The sequence below is a fragment of the Trachemys scripta genome, chromosome 10 (assembly GCF_013100865.1).
Source record: "Trachemys scripta elegans isolate TJP31775 chromosome 10, CAS_Tse_1.0, whole genome shotgun sequence".
NCBI classification, from domain to species: Eukaryota; Metazoa; Chordata; order Testudines; family Emydidae; genus Trachemys; species Trachemys scripta.
Genome location: NC_048307.1, coordinates 74,019,211 through 74,043,027, shown reverse-complemented (window position 1 = coordinate 74,043,027; position 23,817 = coordinate 74,019,211). Strand labels below are relative to the sequence as shown.

Genomic DNA, 23,817 nt, shown 5'->3' with positions numbered 1-23,817 from the left:
GATGCACCCACTCTCCCTCCATAAAGGGATTGAGATGGGCTTGTGCAATGTGTGGTTGTCAACAACGCCGCACACAAACGTGGTTTGAAGATGGGACAGTGCAGCCTAAATTGGGCTATTTTGGGCCCCTCTATTCCCATTTGGCACCAGGGCATTCAGCAGCAGCAGCAGAATTATGGGGTGGAAGTGCAAAGGTAACGCACATGTTTTTCACCGCGCAGAAGAAGTTTGATTCTGGTTCCGTTTTGAGGGAAGGTTTGGGTGGATGGGTGAGGATTACTTTATCCACCATTTCCAGATCTAACGAGACTGCAAAGTTTCTCTCCCTGCTGGGCTCATGGGCACCGACTCCGTGGATGCTCCGGAGCTAGAGCACCCACGGTGAAAAATTAGTGGGAGCTCTGCACCCACCGGCAGCTATGCTCGCCCCCCCGCCTCAACTCACCTCCGCCTCCTCCCCTGAGTGTGCCGCATCCTTGCTTCTCCCCCTAGCTCCTAGCGTTTGCCACCGCGAAACAGCTGTTTTGTGGCGTAACAAACTCTGGGAGGGAGGGGGGAGGAGCGGGAATGTGGCACGCTCAAGGGAGGAGGCGGGGAAGAGGCAGGGCCGGGGCAGGGAGTTGGGGAAGGAGTCCAATGGGGCAGGGAGGGGGGCAGAGTTGGGGCGGGGACTTTGGAGAAGGAGTTGGAATGGTGGCAAGGCAGGAGTGGAGTTGGGGTGGGGCTGGGGGCAGAAGGGAGTCGAGCACCCATTGGCGCCAGCAGAAGTTGACTTGGCTGGCAGTTCCGATTGTCCGCACCGTGCTTATTCCACTTGCTTCATCTCACTCTGCCACCACCTCCCAAACTTCACGACACCCCTCCCTATAGCCAGACAGACAAGCTGGCACTGATGGCCAGGAACAGGTGTCTGCAAATCAGTCCCTTGTCCTTTGATGCTCTTACCTATGTCCTCCTGCAAATTTCACTGAGCTCATGAGGGGAAATGGGGCCTCTCCTATGTATTATGACTGAATGCCTGCCCTCTGCCTACTGGGAGTTAATTGCTGAACTCTGCCAGCCTAGCCCTCTTGTAAATAACCCCAGCTGGGTGACAGCTCTGAGATTCCTCTTATTCTGTGGCTTCCACTGCAACAGTCTGATATCTGAGAAACCTCTTCAGAAAACCAGGTGGATGCTCCACATTCCAGGGACGTGTTTATTCGGTATATGTAAATTACATTCTGAAATTCCCAAATTGAGTTTTTCCTTGTAAATGAATAAAATATAAAAAAAAATCCATCTCCAAAATGAGACTGTCTGGAGAGCATAAATACCTCTTGACATGAAGGCCTCATGGGTTACATCTAAGTCCTTTCTATAAAATATAGAGAAAGTGTCCTTACTAGAGACATGCTTTATGTCACAGCTGCCATTGACTACTACTAGTCTAGGAGGGGTTCAGGCCCAGCTGATCAGAGGGCCCTAACTATGCCTGTTTTATGCAAAAATACCACATGGCTACACTGTGGCGACTAAAATCAGAAATAGTCTAATGCTGGAAAAATGAAGGTTTCAGCAGCAAACCTTAACTCTGCTGCATTGCGTATCCCGTATGTCACAAAGTTGAGAGTTTATGGCCAGAAGGGACAATTAGATCATCTCTTCTGACCTCCTGGACATCACAGGCCATTACATTTCAGCCATATACCTCTACAATGAGCCCAATAACTTTATTTAGACTAAAGTATTTCATCCTCAGGACATTAAACTGTTGTGTGCCACAGGCAGAAAACGCGAGAGACTGAGGGGCTGCTAATGCTCAAGGCCCCTGCAATGACTGGGTATTGATTCAGTGGGATGCGCCCAGATGAGCCCAGCAGGAGAACCATCTCCCATCCTACAGAGGAAGGAAAAAAAAAATCCTCAAGGTCTGAGCCAGTCTTCCCTTCCCAACCTCAAATCTGGCAATCAGTGTGATCCTGGGCACATGAGCAAGACACACTAGCCAGGCATCAGTACCACCTCAGAGCACTGGTCCACCCTCTCCAGTGCCCGGTCTCCAGATTTACTGTAGACACCAGGGTTGTCAGACTTCATAGATTCATAGATTCATAGATTATAGGACTGGAAGGGACCTCGAGAGGTCATCGAGTCCAGTCCCCTGCCCGCATGGCAGGACCAAATACTGTCTAGACCATCCCTGATAGACATTTATCTAACCTACTCTTAAATATCTCCAGAGACGGAGATTCCACAACCTCCCTAGGCAATTTGTTCCAGTGTTTAACCACCCTGACAGTTAGGAACTTTTTCCTAATGTCCAACCTAGACCTCCCTTGCTGCAGTTTAAACCCATTGTTTCTGGTTCTATCCTTAGAGGCTAAGGTGAACAAGTTCTCTCCCTCCTCCTTATGACACCCTTTTAGATACCTGAAAACTGCTATCATGTCCCCTCTCAGTCTTCTCTTTTCCAAACTAAACAAACCCAGTTCTTTCAGCCTTCCTTCATAGGTCATGTTCTCAAGACCTTTAATCATTCTTGTTGCTCTTCTTTGGACCCTTTCCAGTTTCTCCACATCTTTTTTAAAATGCGGCACCCAGAACTGGACACAATACTCCAGCTGAGGCCTAACCAGAGCAGAGTAGAGCGGAAGAATGACTTCTCGTGTCTTGCTCACAACACACCTGTTAATGCATCCCAGAATCATGTTTGCTTTTTTTGCAACAGCATCACACTGTTGACTCATATTTAGCTTGTGGTCCACTATAACCCCTAGATCCCTTTCTGCCGTACTCCTTCCTAGACAGTCTTTTCCCATTCTGTATGTGTGAAATTGATTTTTCCTTCCTAAGTGGAGCACTTTGCATTTGTCTTTGTTAAACTTCATCCTGTTTACCTCAGCCCATTTCTTCTTCTTCATCCTAGTGTGAAACATATCTTAGCAGTTCATCCCCTGGACACCTCAGCTGCCATTCACCATTGCACGAACCACCTCCCCTCCCACTGGTAAGCCCATAATATCTCTGTGGCTACCACAGTAATTGCATGGGAAAGTGACAAGAGGTATTTTATGTAGTATTTGAGCCCCAGCCATGGACTAGGACCTCATTGTGCTAGGTGCTGTACAAACACAGAACAAAAAGCCCCAAAGAGCTGATCATCTAAGTACATCCATCCCAGACCTCACATGCTTTACTCATGCATCCTCAACAGTGAGGGGCTTTATCTCCCTGGAGCTTTTTGGGTACGTGGTTAAGGCAGTTTGTGCAGTCTTTTAATGCAGTTGTGCATGTGGAAACGAAGAGGATCCACACCATGTGAACTCCTACCTTTTCCAAACCAGCCCCTTGTTGCTCTGCAGATGACACTTTGCAAAAATCTCTTCTACCTTTTACAAGAGAAACAGCAACATTTACCATGGCAATAGGTGCCTTAGCATTACCTTCGACAGACAGAGACTAAGGGTACGTCTTCACTTACCGGAGGGTCCGGCGGCAGGCAATCAATGTTCTGGGATCGATTTATCGTGTCTGGTTAAGACACGATAAATCGATCCCAGATCGATCCCGGAAGTGCTCGCCGTCGACGCCAGTACTCCAGCTCGCCGAGAGGAGTACGCGGCATTGACGGGGGAGCCTTCCTGCCGCGTCTGGACCCGCGGTAAGTTCGGACTAAGGTACTTCGAATTCAGCTACGTTATTAACGTAGCTGAATTTGCGTACCTTAGTCCGAAGTGGGGGCTTAGTGGGGACCAGGCCTGAGTAGAATCCCTCCCTGGTGCAACTCCAGTTGAAGTCAAAGAGTGCTGAAGCCTGGTTGGACCAAGGACAGATTTGTCACTCAGTGCCCCATAGTCTTGATCCATGCAGAAGTTAACAGATTTGTTGATTCACCCCAGCTGAGCAAAGGGCTAACTTACTGAGTGACAGGTTTTTGAGGGGGAGCCGTGTTAGTCTGTATCAGCAAAAACAACGAGGAGTCCTTGTGGCATCTTAGGGTACGTCTTCACTACCCGCCAGATCGGCGGGTAGTAATCGATCTATCGGGGATCGATTTATCGCGTCTCGTCTAGATGCGATAAATCGATCCCTGAACGTGCTCCCCGTCGACTCCAGAACTCCACCAGGGCGAGAGGTGGAAGCGGAGTCGATGGGGGAGCCGTGGCCATCGATCCCGTGCCGTGAGGATGCGAGGTAAGTCGATCTAAGATACGTCGACTTCAGCTACGCTATTCTCGTAGCTGAAGTTGCGTATCTTACATCGATCCCCCCCTAGTGTAGACCAGCCCTTAGAGACTAACAAATTTATTTGGACATAAGCTTTCGTGGGCTATAACCCAAACTGAAGTGGGTTATAGCCCACGAAAGCTTATGCCCAAATACATTTGTTAGTCTCTAAGGTGCCATAAGGACTCCTTGTTGTTTTTATTGAGTGAGTATCTCCTCTTCACATCCCACTCCAAACACATTACACTAGATCTCACTGGTTTACTGTGAGTTACTGAACGCAGCTAAAGCGGAACTGAGAAACAAAAGTTCCCTGTAGGTAGGTTGGTTGTTAGCGGTTTCCTGCCTTGCTGTTTGCAGTTGGCTTTGATTGGGTCCCTTCTTGTGGTCTTTGCCTGAGATCTGGACCTCAGCAGGTGGTGAGCTAAGCATCAGGCAAGGCAACAGCCCCCACTTCTACCTTGCAAGTGCCAGAGTTACTGATGAATATCCATTTAACTGGAATTAAGTATTCTCCAGACAAGCCTTTTGACTGGAGAAATTCGCTAGTTTATTCCAATAAAGATGCTAATAGTGGAGCTTTGTGAAGGGCGAGAAATTCCCATTGTCATTCAGAAGCAATTTGTAGCGGATCTGAAGCCTTTGAAAAGGTGACGTGCTGATGGCTGGGTTTGTATAATACCCAGCCCTGGTTGTCACAGCTGAACATTCTTCACCTCCATATGCTTCAGCCCTGCCCAGTGTATTCTAAGGGTGAGAAAGCGCTGGAGTGAAGCGATGAGAGACACCGCTCTGCTGGCACGGGGGGGGAAGATCATCTCTTGAGGGCTGGGGGAGGGGCTCATCAGCCATTCACAACTGGTTCCTTCAGGCTGGGCCTCTGGGAGCTGGGAAGTGGCGGGTCTCAGTGCTGTCCAACTCCCCTCGATGTCCTGGTGCCGTGCTTTCTGACCAGGACTAAGGAAGGAACAGCCGCTGCCACCCCTTTCCTAGGCCACCTGTAGCTAATGATGTAACCCATCATACTTCTCGAGGCCCTTTGACTGAGTCCTCGCCGCTGCCCTAGGGAACTAGATTATTATGATGAGATATTAGCTATTAGCCCCACTTTGGAGATAAGGTGGAAATGAGGCACAGAGGAGGAAAGCGTTTTGCTCAAATCATCATCAGCAGAGCTGGAAATAGAACCCAGGAGTCCTGGGTCCCAGTCAAAGTTAACCCCTTCGCAAGGGTCTGTCTGCACCTCAAGTAGCACTCCTTTGTGGCAATGTTGCCGGGGTCCTCATCTCCAGTACCCCTGTGGTGGCTGCTTCCTTGGCCCTGTAATGGCCTCCCTCTCTCTCTCTGGGTCTGCTGTGGCCTGGCTCTCTGGCCAAGTCACATAAAGGTTCCATTTGCTTCCAGGGAACTCAAAGTCCCAACACAAATATCATCTTCAATACTAGTCCCAAGCTGACATAGACAAAAGGTCCTTCTCCACTTGTGGGCTCAACTCATAGTTCTCTCTCTTCCCAGAGCGCTGACCCCCCCAGGCTTTGTCCTGCTGGGAGTCCAGATACCACAGAAATCCCAATGGTCTTCTGCCTTCCTGGGCTTCTCTTCAGTTCCCTGTTCCTTATAGGCCTTAGCTGAGGGTTCCTCCCCAACAGGAGCCTACCCCGCTCCCTGTTCCCCAGCTGGCACAATGGCTCCAGGACTGCCTTCCTGGCACCTTCTTCCAGGAGCCCACCACAGGAGTTAGCTCTATCCCTGTGGCTCAGCTCTCCAGCCAAAGCCAGCCTTCCCCTGCAGAATCATAGAATCATAGAATATCAGGGTTGGAAGGGACCTCAGGAGGTCATCTAGTCCAACCCCCTGCTCAAAGCAGGACCAATCCCCAACTAAATTATCCCAGCCAGGGCTTTGTCAAGCCTGACCTTAAAAACCTCTAAGGAAGGAGATTCCACCACCTCCCTAGGTAACCCATTCCATTGCTTCACCACCCTCCTAGTGAAAAAGTTATTCCTAATATCCAACCTAAACCTCCCCCACTGCAACGTGAGACCATTACTCCTTGTTCTGTCATCTGCTACCACTGAGAACAGTCTAGATCCATCCTCTTTGGAACCCCCTTTCAGGTAGTTGAAAGCAGCTATCAAATCCCCCCTCATTCTTCTCTTCTGCAGACTAAACAATCCCAGTTCCCTCAGCCTCTCCTCATAAGTCATGTGCTCCAACCCCCTAATCATTTTTGTTGCCCTCCGCTGGACTCTCTCCAATTTTTCCACATCCTTCTTGTAGTGTGGGGCCCAAAATGGGACACAGTACTCCAGATGAGGCCTCACCAATGTCGAATAGAGGGGAATGATCACGTCCCTCGATCTGCTGGCAATGCCCCTACTTATACAGCCCAGAATGCCGTAGCCTTCTTGGCAGCAAGGGTACACTGTTGACTCATATCCAGCTTCTCGTCCACTGTAACCCCTAGGTCCTTTTCTGCAGAACTGCTTCCTAGCCATTCGGTCCCTAGTCTGTAACAGTGCATGGGATTCTTCCATCCTAAGTGCAGGACTCTGCACTTGTCCTTGTTGAACCTCATCAGGTTTCTTTTGGCCCAATCCTCTAATTTGTCTAGGTCCCTCTGTATCCTGTCCCTACCCTCCAGCGTATCTACCACTCCTCCCAGTTTAGTGTCATCTGCAAACTTGCTGAGAGTGCAGTCCATGCCATCCTCCAGATCATTAATGAAGATATTGAACAAAACTGGCCCCAGGACCGACCCCTGGGGCACTCCACTTGAAACCGATTGCCAACTAGACATGGAGCCATTGATCACTACCCACTGAGCCCGACGATCTGGCCAGCTTTCTATCCACCTTATAGTCCATTCATCCAGCCCATACTTCTTTAACTTGCTGGCAAGAATACTGTGGGAGACTGTATCAAAAGCTTTGCTAAAGTCAAGGAATAACACATCCACTGCTTTCCCCTCATCCACAGACCCAGTTATCTCCTCATAGAAGGCAATTAGGTTAGTCAGGCATGACTTGCCCTTGGTGAATCCATGCTGACTGTTCCTGATCACTTTTCTCTCCTCTAAGTGCTTCAGAATTGATTCCTTGAGGACCTGCTCCATGATTTTTCCAGGGACTGAGGTGAGGCTGACTGGCCTGTAGTTCCCCGGATCCTCTTTCTTCCCTTTTTTAAAGATGGGCACTACATTAGCCTTTTTCCAGTCATCCGGGACCTCCCCCGATCGCCATGAGTTTTCAAAGATAATGGCCAATGGCTCTGCAATCACATCCGCCAACTCCTTTAGCACCCTCAGATGCAGCGCATCCGGCCCCATGGACTTGTGCTCGTCCAGTTTTTCTAAATAGTCCCGAACCACTTCTTTCTCCACAGAGGGCTGGTCACCTTCTCCCCATACTGTGCTGCCCAGTGCAGCAGTCTGGGAGCTGACCTTGTTCGTGAAGACAGAGGCAAAAAAATCATTGAGTACATTAGCTTTTTCCACATCCTCTGTTACTAGGTTGCCTCCCTCATTCAGTAAGAGGCCCACACTTTCCTTGACTTTCTTCTTGTTGCTAACATACCTGGAAAAAACCCTTCTTGTTACTCATAACATCTCTTGCTAGCTGCAACTCCAAGTGTGATTTGGCCTTCCTGATTTCACTCCTGCATGCCTGAGCAATATTTTTATACTCCTCCCTGGTCATTTGTCCGATCTTCCACTTCTTGTAAGCTTCTTTTTTGCGTTTAAGATCAGTAAGGATTTCATTGTTAAGCCAAGCTGGGCTGAGTTAAGCTGCTGTGATTCCTGGACAGCAGCCCTCAGCTCATGTAATGTTGACACCTCCGAGGGCCACACGTCTCTTTTGAATGAACGTGTACTTGTGCATTCTACCCAAAGGGAATTCTAACTGGATAGGAGACATTTTTGGAGTGGCACGTGAGTATCCTTGGATTCACATGCTTCCCACATCCCATCAGCTGCCCTACGTCAGTGGCTAGGCCAGTACCCAAAGCATCCCCACGGTCTAGCCCAGGCTACTAACCACAGGATCCCTTAACTCATGGAGAGCAAAGATTTCCTCTCCTCTTCTCCCTCGATTCTCTGGTTTGTCTGGAATAACTGTCATCTCCTTTTCAGCTTGTGTTGTCCCACCATCGCGTCCATGTTTAGAAGGACGGATTGTTTTTCTTTACCAAAGAGCGAAATGCCCACTTGAAAGGACAAGAGAATTCTAATAAGTGGCTATGTCATATTGTCCACAAACTACTTCCTTGTATAACTAAGTCACCAGTCACTGATGATGACCGTGACTTATGTGAGTGCAGTGCAGAAGAGAAGAGATTGTTCTGCAGAGAGAAGGCTCCAACCTCCTGCAATGTCAATCCAGTATTTTGCATGAAGCACCAGGGACCAGATTTTCCAACAGAAGCTCAGGGCCTGATTTCCAAGACCTCAGCACCCAGAATTAGGGTCAGATTTTGGAAAAAGCACAGCTCCCATTCAGGTACCTCAATGAAGCCCAGATTTTCAATAGTGCTCCACACACAGCAACTCCCATGGGTGCCAACTCCTCTGATGATGCCTAAGGTTAACAGCTAGGTAGGGGGTCAGTCAGGACCTTAGTTATGTTTTTATATCTACCTTTACAATGGTTTTTAATTATCTGACTGGAATCCACCCTGCTGTGCACACAGCTGGCCTTTGGAAATGCATGTTCTCATTTCCACTCCGCACCTCTTTTCCTTGTTACACTCACTTGTTGTGTCTTGTCGTAAATTAGCCTGTAATGTCTTCAGGGCAGGCTCTGTTTTTTACTGTGTCTGTACAATATTTAGTGCAATGAGGGTCCCTGATGGAGGGGCATCGGGATACTATGATAAAACTATGAGTTATTAGTAGAGAGATGCTACTGGTTTTATGCCAGGCATCAAACTGTCCCTAGCTCGTTCACACCTGACCCAAGATTAAACTAGTCCTTGTTCAGTAGTGTCTACGTGGGAGATTCATGCTTAAAAAAAGACCTCATTGCTCTACTGAAGCTTTGCAGCAGGGGATGTTTATATTTGTTATCGTTAATGCATGCCCAGTTTCTAATTTGCATCTGATACACCCTCGCTCATATTGTGAAACTCGGATGCATTTCTTTTTTTGCAGACTTAATCAAGCAGTTGATAGCTGTCATTCACGTTTGTTGCCTTCCACACTGAAACACGCTTTGCAAAGAGTGGCTACTATCCGCACACTTGCAAAGGCAACTGCATATTTAGCATGTTCGCAGCTCTGGGACTGCAGTAATTAATTGTCTGTCTGGCACACAGACTTTCGGAGCTTTGCGTTCATTCACTTTCTATTAAAAAAAGTAAAGGAAGTGATAATAATATCTAGGGAAATAGCTCAGGGTAGGCTTATTCCACGCTGGGGCCTCTCTTTAAGTTCTGAATTCAGTTGGTCAGGCTCTCAACCTTGGTTAATACATGTCCCAAGGTAAAATGAGGGATCCAGGTCAGGTCTAGACCAGGTTCCTAAATATTTGGGTTTGTATGTAATTTCTTCATCGCACTGCTCCCATTGAAATCAATGGCAAAACTCTTAATGACTCCATAGGCGACAGCTTTGGTTGCCTAATGAGTTGTGTGACGTGTACAATATGTGCAGTTTGATTTAACACCCATGTATCCCATACCTGAGTGGTGAGACTGACAGCAGCAGCTCAGAGAATATTAAATCTTTATTTTACTTACAGCTTTGAATGGATTCTCTCCTCTTTTATTTATTTCCCCCCTGTCTATGGGACATAAAAGAGTTACTTCTCTATGTAATTTGTCTGATTCTATCATCTGGAACAAAGCACTGGTTTCTCTTTTCTCTCCCGGCTGCACTCCTTCATCTGTACTGTTCGCTTCTCTTTTCCCAGCTAGGAAAATGTGAAAATAGAAAATCAACTTGCCCAAGCATGTTGGGGTTTATTTGCTTTACCCAATACATTATCTACAATGCATGCATACATTAGCAGAACTATCCTCTAGACGATCCTTTCTGTACTCCTTCCCACTCTGTGTGTTAAGAAAACACCACAGAGAGAGATGACAACTGTGTGTTGTGCATGTGTGTATGCACGTACTCACCACACACAACATACACACATACAGTATGTGTATCTGGGATTATCATTTCCCCCAGGAAATAACCATTTCCAACTCTCTTTTTCCCTGGGACCATGTCAGATTTTTGCTCCTCCTCTGAGCTGCAGGTGGACAATCCTTACTATTTCAGGGCAGAAATGGAAAACTGCCAGATCGAAACCCTACAGGAATGAACCCTGGGTGGGCAGGGTCCTGTGTATTCACTTCCCCCGTTTGTTTGCCTGCATCCTAATTTCCTGTCCACTGTTAATTACTTTCTTTCTTCTGCTGACACCCCCCCCCTCCCATCCCTGTGATTGTGGATTACTGGGGCGCACACCCACAGACCAGCTCTCTCCCCCTCCTCTTCGCCTTGCATTGAGCTGCCTGTTTTCCATCCCCCCTTTTGCATGCTAAATAACCTACTCACACCAGCACACGGAGCCTTTGCAGAAGGGGGGGGGGTGCCTGCCTGTCTATCTGCTTCGTTTTATCTCCCAGGCTGAGTGATCTGCTTGGGAAATCACTTTCCTTTCACACCCTGCACTGGCTCAGCCAGTCTCTCGCAGACATGCAGCTGGAGAGGAAGATGCTGCTCTCCCTGCCCTGCTGCTGAAGAGAGGGGCGAGCTCTTAACCCTACAGGGGGGCTCTTTGGGAAGGGAGGGGGGTTGCCCTTTTGCGGACAATCCCACCATCTCCCCCCTCCCGGTCCTGCCAGCGTCCATCTGCCCCTCCCTACCACTAACACCCTCCCCCCCCAGCGGGCTGGAGGGGCTCATGCAGCCGATAAGGTAAGCACCAGAGACGGTGAGGTTGAGGGGAAGTGGATTGGGGGGGAAAGGCACCAACTCCTGGGGTCTGTTCCCTGCAACAAAGGGGCACCCCTCGCCCAAGGAATCCCGGTGCACCTTCGCTTGCTTCCTTCTTAACCTGCTTTGGGGTTGCCACCTGGACTCTGTTTCCGGCATGATGTCCCCCCCCCTTTCCCTCCCTAATTGCTTTTTGATTTGCTTCTTAACCAGGTGCTCTTTCTGCCTTCGAACCTGTTGAGAATCTGGGGCATTCCGTTCTGATCCCCTGTAGAGTTTCTCACTCAATTTGTAAATGTTCATTCTGTGCTTTGATTCTTTCTCTTCATTGCATGCTCTGGGTATGTAGAGAGAGAGAGAGAGAGATGTTTTCCTATCTACTATGATTTCAAAATACAGAATGTTTTCAAGATCAAACTAGCGCGTTTGACAGCTATCCGGGCACCATGGGAATGAGAGCCAAAGAAGTACCGAGAGAGAGAGAGAAAGAGAGATGGATAACTATATAGGTAGGCTAACGCAAACATTACATTCATCTCAGAGGGCTAGATTCTGCTACCTTTACTGGTGATGAGTAATACCTTACTCAACAAAAAGTCCCACTGATTTCAGTGGGTAATAAGGCATTAATCAATGTCAGGATGGCAGAATATAGCCTTGAGTTAGGACATTTTAAAACCACCAACGAGGTTGCAAAACATCCTCCTTAAGTGTTGTTTTCATTCAGGGACTTGCCTGTTGTTATATGTATTCAAGGAAAGCATGTTGTGTTTGCAAGACAGGTGCTTTTTGTTGTGGTGGTGGTTCTTGGGCAGGAGATGAAAGTTTGGTGTTGTTTTGATGTGATTCTTGATTGCTGCCTGTTGGAGTAATTGTATTGCAATTGCTCAGAGGTAGAATCAATTTCCCCAAATTGAGATTTTAATGGGAGCTTGCAAGCTGATGTTATGTCATGTGGTTTAAGGCAGCGTTGGGTTGCATTTATTTTATACATTGGATATTTTTGCAAACTGTTTAGGGAAAACAGCGCCACCTAGCGGGAAGAAACGAGCCTTGAGCTCTATTTAATCCCGGGAGAGCGCACATGTGCTTATTCCCTGCTCAAAAAATACAGCCTTCATCCAATTGCATCCTCTGTAGGGAGTATGACGGGTTTGGAAAATCCAGAGGGATAGAGTCATTGGGATTTTTACTAGCCTCATTTTTTGTAACGATTTATTTTCCTGGGAGATATTCAGGTAGTTTTTTAAAGTTTTTAAAAATGCATAGTGACAACATCTACTAGACAGTACAGCTGTTAGTCTATAAGGTGCCACAGGACTCTTTGTTGCTTTTTACAGCTCCAGACGAACACGGCTACCCCTTTGATTCTAGACTGTCCTTAGTGTTTCATAACTGAAAGCAGAAATGGCATGGTGTGGTGGATCACATTTCTAGGCATCATCTTCAGGAATCCACACTAGACAACCCAAGTGGGATGGTACAGTGTTGCCACATAAAGTCAGAAGGCACCTTAAAGAGCATCTCCTGCTTGCTCTGTGCCGCTCCTAAACTCCTACTTTCTCCAGCCACAGTAAACTGGTGATCTAGCCTTCAGGAAAATTGGTGTCTCCATCCCAGCTGTTCCACAGAAAGGCCTGTTACCTTTTAATGATGAGAGCTAGGAGAGGTCCTTAGACATCCTGTTTGGATGGGGAGAGGCAGATTAGACAAATATATTTGTAGGAACTCTTGCAATTTCTAGAGACAAAAGTAAATTTTAGAAGCAGCAGGGAAAGAAGAGGCAGCATTATTGTCCAATTATACTAAATTGATTTCTCTCTGTTCTGACAGAAAATCAAAACAGGGTTGAAGAGCCTTTCTGTTTATTTTTTGGCAGTTAGAAGTTACCCAGATTTTCAATTGAGCCACACACATTTCACCAACAGCCATGAAACTTGCTCACAGACATGACCACCTATTAGTCCAATTGTTGATGAGAGCTTCACTCAGATGTGAAATAGATGCAATAGGAATGTTGTTTGGGATTTACTCCGGTAGGAGATGGGGACGAAGGCGGAGCTCCCTGCAGAGAACTAAATATACAGAAGAAGAATTCCAGCCGCTCTTCTAAACACTTCAGAACAAGGAGAGGTTATATTATGTGATGTGTGAGATTCAAGCCTAGCCCCATAATATGTTGCAAACAAATTAGGGGGAGGAAGGAGTTGAATGTCACCTGTCACACAAGGGGGAGGGGGGGGGGTGAGGTAACATCTTTGGACCAACTTTTGTTGGTGAAAGAGACAAGCTTTTGAGTTTACACAGAGCTTACTGAAGAAGAGATCTGTGCAACCTCGTAAGCTCGCCCTTTTCACCAACAGAAGTTGGTCCAATAAAAGATACGACGACCTCACCCACCTTGTCTCTCTAATACCCTGAGACCCACATCGCTACAACTACACTGCAAACAAGTTGACGTGACAAGTTTTATTCTATTGAAAATACCCAGCTCATTTTGCTTTCTTTTGCGGGTAGGAAGGAAGGATTTCTCATACATTCCTCCTCCCTGCCTAACTTGATCATTATTGCATTACGAATTGGCAAGCCATTATATTTGCACTAGTTGCTTTGGGTGATCACTTCATGTAGCGATCCCAAAATATCTTTACCCTCCTCATGAGGTGTTGAAAAGCTTAATCGATTTGTAGAGGGCTTTGAGATTCTTGGATGGAAGAAGAGCAAAGTATTTTATTTATTGGTGGTGGCGTTACAAAATCCTAATAATCCAAACTGACACCTAACAGTGTCCCTTTAAAGAGTCAGGCAACAGGATTTATATAAGCCGATGTATATTTAGATTGCCCAACCACCAAAAACTCAGCTGTTGCAACGAAGAATCCTCTTTGCTCTTTGCCAAGCAACAGTCAGCCTGCATGCTTCTCTTCAAAGCCTCTTTCAGATACCATCTCCTCTGACCTACCCCATTAAGATACTGTAACTACCATGCCCAATGCACTAATGAAGCCTGCAATAGAATACCTTCCCTATTAGTTGCTATACACGGATTTTTCAGGGCAGGAAAACATGTTAGCAGAGCAGCATTTTGAGACACTTATCCAGCTGCTACCTAACGTCTAAGGGTCTAAATGTTAATCAAATGGGAGTTACTGCACACATCCACACTTTGAGAGAGACTGCAGTGTAGCGGTAATTAAATGTAGGGTACAGACGGTTCTTGTTTAAAAAATACTGCAGTGTTCTCCATCTAATCACCATCTTGCAAATTCTATAGGTTTGGATCCTTACTGCAAGAAAGATACAGTGTTGCTGGCTTTTTTAAAAAATAAGGGAATCCTCCAAAGAACAAGCATTGGCTTGATTTGCATGCTCATTTTAAAATCACTTGTCAATCTTTCCCAGAGCTTCATTGATCCTTTTTCTCTCCAAAGAGTCAATGCCCCCTTCCCTCCCCTTTTCCATCGGCTTTTGGAATTGATCAGGATTCTGTTGTTTAAACCAAATCCCAATACATGTTGTTAGGGTGACCGGACCTCCCGATATTAGGGACTTTGTCTTATATATGCAACTAGACCCCCTTTATTTTTCACACTTGCTATCTGGCCACTCTACATGATGTAGAAGCACCTTTCATATTCAGATTCCTGTGGCGGGATAGAGCAGCTTTTCCTGACCTTTCTGTGCAGCGCAGGAGGGAAACACACCCGCCAACCTGAACACATGTAATCCCGGGAACCCTCATGCCTCAATTATTATTAGAATTATGTGTATGGCAGTAGCACCAAGAGGCCCCCCGGAACAGTGCCCTGTTGGGTTAGGCTCTAGATGAACATATAGTAAAAAAGCAGCCCCTGCCCTAAAGAGCTTAAATTTAAAACGAGACGCAACAAGTCAGCCAAACAAATAGGCAGGGAAGATGGGATAACAAGCAAGGCCAGTCAGCAAGGGGTGGGCAGTGAGCTACTCTATGGTCACCCTGTGCCAAAGGGGAGATCCTGCAAAATGGGTATGGGAGAAATATGTCTGTTTCAGAGCTGTGTGCTGTCCCTTCTAGTTTTTTGCATTGCAGATAGTCACTGTCCTTTGGGGCTGGTCAGAACATGGGATCTTCTCATATGGGAATCTTCTAGATTTTAGGTTGGCCTTAGTCCTTCTAATCAGTTTTGAGATTGATGAATCACTTGGTTATTTTTTACTATTGCCCATCATTCATGGTATTCACATTTGGCACCAAAACCATTCACTAGTCCAAATACTCCAGCACTCAGTGTGTTTAGAGACATGTCCATACACACATCATCTCTCTTGTCTTCATTCACCTTCATTTGGTAGCTACACATTTGGGGTTCATTCTAATCACATGGAAACACTGGGAAATTGATAAGTAAGTTTCGAAAATCTCTCACCAGTAGCTGTATAAATGTCCATGTATGCGTAATGTAGATAATACATGAGTATCTGATACCAGGCTTATAAACTACAGGCTTTTACAGCCCTAAATGGTGGTTCATGAACTGAAATGATACCAGGCACTGTTACAAAAGATTATATCATACTTGCTGTTTTGGGGCCCAATTCTTCACTCGTTGAAGTTAATCAGAGTTTTGCCATTGGTTTAAATGGGAGCAGAATTGTGCTCTGAAAACTTTCATCCCAGGCTCCCAAAGCACTTGGCAAACACCAGTTGATTAAGTTTCCCTGTGAGGAGGTAACTGAGGCATAGAGCAGTGAAGTTGCTGTCTTAAGGTTCCTAGATACTAAACTGAATGGTAAATAAAGTCACAGTGGTTAGATAGATTGGTGGATAGAGGCCACAGTCAGTCCGTTTTTGTGAGAGCCAAGAATAGTTCCCCTACTCTAACCACTAGCTACAGGCAGCAGAAAGTCTTCAAAGGCCCAGTTCTATTTCCATTGGCTTCAGTGGCAGCAGAATCAGGTCCATTGGCTTCAAGGGTAGATTTGGCCCCTGTCCTTGGTATTGTAGGAGCCTCTGATTAGCTGATCCTTTTTTAATAACCAAAGAATTAGCACTGAATTCATCCAGGTTGTGAGCCTATGGAAATCAATGGAGTTACATCAGGGATACATTTGGCACTTAGAGGGTCAGGCAACACTTAGTCCATTTCTCACTCCACTGTGGCTACACAGGGTTGGAGTCTCCCCAGGTTGAGTGCTTTGCCACGGATCATCCTGTCTTCCATGAGCTACATAAACCAGAAATCCTGCCTGCTAAGCACTGATTTAAATCCTACGGACACTTTTATTCAGGGGCTAGGGTGTGTTAGCCTCCTGTTCTAATTCCAGTTCAGATCACAATATTCTACTACCCTACAAGCTCCCAGCAGCCCGCTGGATCGGGGATGCCTCTTTGCTCCCTGTACGAAGCTGTTGTACGGCATTATTGTGTTCTATCTCACAGTGGCTGCATTTCTGTGGTGGATGAAGTGTTCCCTGTGGGCTGTTTGTAAAAAGCTTAGGGATCCTTTAGGGTGAAAGGTGCAATCTAAAACGTGAGATCCTTGTTGGCGACAGCATTTAGGCTTTAGGAAGAAAAGAAATAAGGGAGAATGCAGTCAGTATCCCCTCCCAGTTCATTTCAAAGGTAGATGCCTAGATTGTCTCCCTTCGGCACAGTTCAGATCCCAAATTTCAAACAATTTGGGGACACTAGAGATCAGGGTCGGCTTTAGGAAGTGCGGGGCCCAATTCGAACAGTTTCGACGGGGCCCCAGCAGGGATGACTAAAAAAAAAACCACGTAAAAAAACACGTGGGGCTTGTACTCACCGGGCGGCGCTCCTAGTCTTCGGGTCTTTCACTTGCTCCAGGTCTTCTGCGGCACTGAAGGACCTGCTGCCGAAGTGCTGCCGAAGACCCGGAGCGAGTGAAGGACCCGCTGCCGAAGTGCCGCTGAAGACCCGGAGCGCCACCGGGTGAGTAAAAATTAAAAAGGAGCCTCTAGCCAGGGAAGGGATTCTTGGCCACTTCTTTCTTTCCTCCCCTTCGCGGCCCTGCCACTGGGCGCGGGGCCCTCTTAGGCGCGGGGCCCGATTCGGGGGAATTGGTGGAATTGGCCTAAAGCCGGCCCTGCTAGAGATCCAGGTCTTTGGTTCAACTCATTACAAAGGTAGAGGTCATTTGCAAAATGTGGAACTGAATCCAGAGTGGAACTTCAGAACCATCCATATTTTGGGCCTGTTTAGACCAATGTGTAGTTTTCACCAATGAAAGCGGCTGCCTTCAGTTGTGCACAAACAGCAGTCAAACATGCAATACCTGATGCAGCTAAGCCTAAATGTGTCCGAGGAGGTGGGGAGGGAAACGGGAAGGTTGCGAATTGGAGCCAGTAGAACCAGATATTTGTTTTGTGGCAGTACAGTTTTCACTGACCTGAAGGCTGAAGCTTCATGTGGGTCCGTTTTTAATCTCTTTCCCTGCTCAGGCTGATCCTGAAGCCCTTCTGCACACAAACCTCCCATTGACTTTAGTGCGCATCCGAATGTGCAGGCTCCAGGATCAGAACGGCAGGAAATGGTGCTGGTTCAAACTCACAGCCGACTGCAGCCCTTTTGTGAAGTGGACAAGGCCCCTCGCTCGCAACTGTGCTCTTTTGATTCCACCCAGAATCACCTTCACCTTTATCCCTAGTACAGCCTGGATAAAAATCCAGGGCTTCAGCCATAGGTGTAGTTTGACTTCCATATTTGGGGGGGCAGCTCCAGTCAGGCCAACGGGGCTGCATATGGGGAGGCAAATCCCATGCCTGCCCCAGGCTTGCAGTTTGGGGGGGCAGTACCCCCCACATACACTACACATATGGTTTCAGCCCACACAGCTGTTTGGAGTATTGGAAACTCAAAACCCCACAACTTCACACAATACACAAATGGAGATATTTGACAAACTTGGGTCTCAAAATATGTGATCTTATTGCAGCCTCTTCACCTCACCCCCGGCAGGATTTTTTTTTTAAAGCTGAGGCCTGGTCTACACCTAAAACTTAGGTCAACCTAGCTACATCACTCTGGGCGGTGAAAAATTTTGCCACCTGTGAGCTGGAGTTAGGTTGAGGTAACCCAACTGTAAACGCAGCTAAAATTCTTCCATCCACATAGCTACTGTTTTTCAGAGAGGTGGATTACCTGCATCGATGGAAAAACCCTTCCCATCGGCACTACAGTGGCATGGAAAGTTAAGATGAATTAACTAAAATTGTGAAGTTAAAGTGCATCAAACCCCTGTGCAGATGCTCTGATTCAGAATTACAGTGGCCTTAGTTCACCTGCTTCAAGGAAAGTGTTTTTGCTATAAGCAAAGGAGTGAATTTAAACAAATCTAGTTATACGGTATGATTCTCCTACAGAGATACTCTTAAGAGCGGCATTCTTTGGTTTAGCCACCCCTTCCCAAGTGACATAACCTAAACTGAAGAAAATCACTGTTATTGGAATAAGAGTGTCCACATGGGGGGTTACGCTGGTACAACTAGACCTGTATGACTATATCAGTATAATGGGTAAAACTCTCCCAGATAGATAGGGACAAGCTGAATGTCAGCAACAACTTCTTGATAGTGAGATCTGTTAGGCTGCAGTATAGTTATCCTACGGAAGTTCTGGAAGAGTATTTGGTTGGCTATTTAACATTGGTCTTGAGAATACACCAGTAAATGTATGATAGGGATCTATCCTTCACTGGTCGGGAGCTCGACTAAGTGACTTAATAGAGCATTTCCATTTCTAACGTCTATCAGACTAATGACATGAAGCTATGAAATGTGCTCCATGTGTGTTTCTGAGTCATATGGGCTTACTTCACTCCTGTTCATGCAGCTGTGGAAGAGCGAGCTGGATTCTGTTGTGAAACACGTACGCCTACAGCAAACTGTCAGCTGGTTTCTGATGGCAGAATGCTCATTGCCAGTGACAAGGGGTGACCGTATCCTTTAGTGGACTGAGCACAGGGCCTCCTATGTCCTTTTTCTCTGCCATAGACTCAGTGGGTGACCTTGGCTAAATTATGTAAGCTCTCAGGCCCAGATCCTCAATGGGATTTAGGAGCCTAAATCCCTTTGAGGAGCTGGAACTCCATGCCTCAGTTTCCCCCCCCCCCCCAGGGAGGTAATGATCCTTCCCCTTCCCTCCGGGGGCTACACCAGTTACCCTTTGTGCAGCCTTTTGAAAACCTAAGTGCTGTGTCAGTGCCCAGCGTGGCTGCCTCACTAGGTAGGCGGCAGAGGAAACCCTGCTGGATTTTCAGATCCCAAGCGCTTGCTGGCAGCTAGAAAAAAAAAAAAAAAAAAACAGTATTTTTGGGTGACTCGCAAACCAAACTGTGAAACGTCTGGGAGCGAAATCCGGGACCCAGCACTGTCCCTTTTACAGTCAGTCCCGCTGTAAGTACAGAATAGGGTGACCAGACAGCAAGTGTGAAAAATCGGGACGGGGGTGGGGGGTAATAGGATCCTATATAAGAAAAAGGCCCAAATATCAGGACTGACCCTATAAAATCGGGACATCTGGTCACCCTAGTACAGAAGGAAGCCTGATCCCCAGCCAGGCAGACCCTGTCCAGCCTCGCCAGTATCTGGGTGTGTTTCTCTTTCCAGAGGGGTGTTCTGGGGGTTAGGGGTTTCTGGGGTTAGTTCTTTAGTGCAACCGGCCTCTCTCTCTCTCTCTCTCTCATTGCTCCAGACTAGTGCATGGAATGAATTAATTCCTCCGCCTCTTTCTTTCTCCCACCCTCCTGCTTCAGTGCGCTGCATGGCTGTAAGAGGAGCCTGCCTGCCCTGGGAGGCGGAGACGCTGGCTCGTGACTGGAGGAAAGGAAGAGCTCAGTAGACATTGGAAGGCAGCGGGGATGATTGATGGTTTGGACTGTTTTGTAAGGGGGAAAGGAGAGAAGAAGAAGAAGAAAAAAAAAGAAGTCTGTGTAATTTCAGCGCAGAGGCGACTGGAGCCTGCCAGCTAGGGCTCCCTGCCCTGCCCAGCTAGACAGACATTCGCTCGCTGGGGGGCTGAGGGATTCTTTTCAGTTTCTCTCCTTCCTTTCGATTGATTTGTTTTTCCCTTTATTTTTCTTCCACTCTTTCTCTCTCTCTCTTTTTTTTTTTTTTAACTCTTCTTCCAGGGAGAGGATAGTGGTTAAAGCTCGAGCTGGATGGATGGGTATGGGGAGAGGGGCAGGATCTACAGCCCTGGGATTCTTCCAAATCCTCCCTGTCTTTCTCTGCATCTTCCCTGCAGGTAAGGAACAGCCCCTTGGGTTGAAGACTTTTCGTACAAAGCCTTTGCTGGCCGTTTCAGTTACCCCCTGTCTGGGGGCCTCTCTGTCTCTCTCTCCCTCTCTGCAGCAGTTCGCCACATGTTTAAAAGCTTTCAGCACAAACCCCCTCGTGTTTTTTTTTTCCTTCCTTGACCTCTGATTCTGTCTGTCGCTGGTGCCTCCACAGACCTTGTCCCTCCAGGAGGGAGGTGATCAGAGTGGATAAATAGGGAGACGCTAATGCGATCCGAGCATTGTTATTAAGAGGCAGAAAATATCTCCCCTCCTGCCGTCTCAGGCAGGCTAGTCTAGGTTTGCCGTGTGCAGTGGAAGAAGGGAAAAAGTGACCAGGGAAATAGCTACTAAATGCCAGGTCGTGCCCATTGACTGGTTGCATGCGCTCAGCTGGTGGGGAACTAGAGAAGTTGGCTTCAAGTCTGAAATGTTCCTTGTGCTTTTAAAAAGCGAGGCTGTGATAAGGGACTGAATCGTGAGCTGTGATTTGGGGGGGGCAGGCTTAGCACTCATGCAACCTCTGGCCATCTGAAGGGATGTTTAAATACACACACAGGCATACACATTAATGGTCCCGATCCACTGCGCCTATCACTGCAGCTGGACACCAGCGTGACCTCGTTTGTTTCGAGGGAGTTGCACTGGGATAAAACTGGAGTAACCCACCGGTGAATCCGACCCAACTGCGTTGGGATGGAGGGGGGTCATCACACATCCCCTCCTTTCCCGAACCAGCCTGGCCGTGGTTGGGTTTTTAGCACTGCCTGTCTCCTCTGCTGGGCCATTGCTCAGTTAGAAAACTTCACTTCGCTGGGGTTGAAGAGGTTGCAACTGTCACAGGGTAAAAGCAAGTCAGATGGCCCCCGCAAGGGTCTGATTCCCCTTCCCAAAGCCTGGCACCCCCCCCCCCCTCCCCATTACCGCTTCCCCGGAGCGCACACCTACATACACTTGCAGCTATTGCTAATCTTTCTGTTTGATAACATTTGAGGGCCACCCTCTGCCTTACCCCGGTTTGTTTGTATTGTGTCAGAAAAGGAGAGAATTTCAGAAATACAGCTGAAAACGCCATCTGTTTCCAATGAATCCCCCATAGTTTTTCACAATGTTTTTGGCAGATCTGTGCCTGCAAATTCCTTCGAGCCGTGAGTGCTTGTTTTTGTTGGGGGAGGGGAAACCAACTCCACAGAGGCAGATTTGTTCCTTCCAAAACTCTCCAGTTTCTTTACCTCTTTTTTTTTTCATTTGAGGGGAGGAGTGGGGGGGGGGGAAAGAAAAAAGAAAAGCCCTAAAGTTAAATCCCCTGTTTTATTTTTTATTGCATTTCTCCCTTTTCTATTGCCCATGCATTTCTTTGGCACTATCTAAATCTCTTAAGCTACATGCAATAAATAAATAAATTAACCACCTCCCTGATACAGTAAAATAAACCCCTTCGTTGAAATATTAGGATCAACATGTCCACCTAGATCTCCCTGGTCACTGGGATATTTTAGCCCCAAGAAAACTGAATGCAGAGCTTCACATTGTGGGGAGTTTTTGATCAGATCTGATACATGTTGCTTAAGTTCTTTACGCAGAGTCAAAGTGCTGGAGCTGAGTTTGCCATGCAAGAAAGAACTTGATATTAGATCTGTGTGTTTGTGTTTTGTTTTTAATTCTCCCCTCAACAGCCAAATATATTTCAAGGAACTGGCAAAACTGGGTACTCAAGACCCACTGTGAACTGCTCAGAGGAGTTTGGGCACAAATCTAGACCATGCTCCTCATTCATTATGCTTGTCCCTCGCTCTGCATTTTAATAGGGGTCCACAAGGTAGGAGGAAGAAAAAGGGGTGTCTGCACCTGGGTGTCTCCCCCCTTCTCTCCATTCTGCCTCCTGCTAATTCACATCTCAGCAGCACATAGTAAAGAGGTGCTGTAACCCTGATGGAGTCTTAAAACTGCTTCTAAAAGTTACAGCCTGTTTTAGAGGGGCCGTGCTGAGCGCTGCACCCAGCCTGTCCCGACAGAGCGCTTGGTGTGTGAGCTGAGTGCCCCACCAAGCCCTGCACTTTTTCTTGATTTTTTGCTTTTAATGAAACATTCAGATCTCCCGGTGCTTTGACCCTAGTGGCTTGCCCTGAGTTCCTCATTTGCACCATGAGACCGGATTTTCCTTTCACCCCAGCATGGCTCAGGAGTAACCCCATTGTGGACTTGCACTGGTACAAAACAGCCGGTGGGAGAATCAGACCAAATCCTGACATTTTGTATTCCCTCTTCCCTAAGCAAATCTCCTATGGAGGAGTCTAGGGGTCAGATTTCCCAAGGATCTAGGCTCAATTTGCAAGTGCCCAGCCCTCATTATTAGGGCCTTGTTTCTAAAAGTGCTCAGTATCTGGTAGCCCCCGTTTGCGGCCCTTAGGGTAACGTATGTGGCACTCAGCACCCCCTGTGCTGAGCTCTTGTTAAAATCCAGCCCTTTATTTCAGGGCCTAAATGGGAGCTGAACTGTATTGAAAATCTGGCCCTATGAGTTTTGCCTAAGAAGGACTCCTGGGTTTGTCCCCTGTACCACACTCTGTAGGAAGCTGCTGTTGCTTTTGGGTCTAGCTGAGAAGCCGATGCAGTTCCCCTTGATGAGGTGACCCTAATATTTGCTGTAATAAGCCCCTTTCTCCAAGGAGTGGGAATTAATGCCTCCAATCCATCCAGGCAGTGTGGTTTATCCCAGATAAGGATCCAGGCCTATTGGAGGTTTATCAGATAGGTTGATAAATGGCTTTTGTCTCTTAGCGGCAGTGAGGGATGTGATCTCAGCACTAAGCTGAAACTGAGAAGGGGGGCTTAGAGGTTGTTAAAACAACACCTTCTAAACCCTTAAAGTGACAGCGCTTGGAGTATTCCCAGTCCTGGGGAGATATGGCAGAGTGGCCACAGGGATGGCTCTTGTGTTAGGTGTTATAATGGAGAAGAGTGACAGGACTCAAATATAGAGCTGGAAGGATTTGGGCTTCACAGGTTTCTTGCTGTGCTGAAGCGGGTCTCTTATTTGGAATGGGGAGTTTTGCACAATTGCCGCTGAGAATCATATTGGGGCTAAAAGGAGGTGCCTTGTTTTTAAATGCACATGGTGTGGGCTTTTTTCATGGGAATTGCCGCTCTTTAATTCCAAGCCCCTGGTTAATAGGAACCGGGAGATGTTATGGGGAACTTTGGGTTTATAATAGCAGCAGCTGAGGTTTTCTTCTTCTGTGGCATGAACAGCTGCACCACGTCAGACGTGCACATAAAAGTGATCATAGAGCTATGCAGTCATAAAAACTTCTTTACCCGGGGGCTTAGTGGGTTTCTGCACCAACCTGCTACCTCTAGAGACCTGGGCCGAAATGCTGGGTCAGGCTACAGTGACAAAAAGTT

The 23,817-nt window shown here is 47.2% G+C and overlaps 1 protein-coding gene across 1 annotated transcript in view; it reads left to right on the top strand.

Moving 5' to 3' along the window:
* Positions 1–10,805: 10,805 nt before the first annotated feature.
* The window catches only part of RGMA (repulsive guidance molecule BMP co-receptor a), a 36,616-nt gene continuing 23,604 nt past the window's right edge, over positions 10,806–23,817 (top strand). Inside the window, exons 1-2 of the mRNA XM_034784376.1 lie at positions 10,806–11,119; positions 20,266–20,381. Of these exons, the coding sequence (XP_034640267.1) occupies positions 11,106–11,119; positions 20,266–20,381 (130 nt within the window). The 5' untranslated portion in view covers positions 10,806–11,105. The remainder of the gene's footprint in view (positions 11,120–20,265; positions 20,382–23,817) is intronic.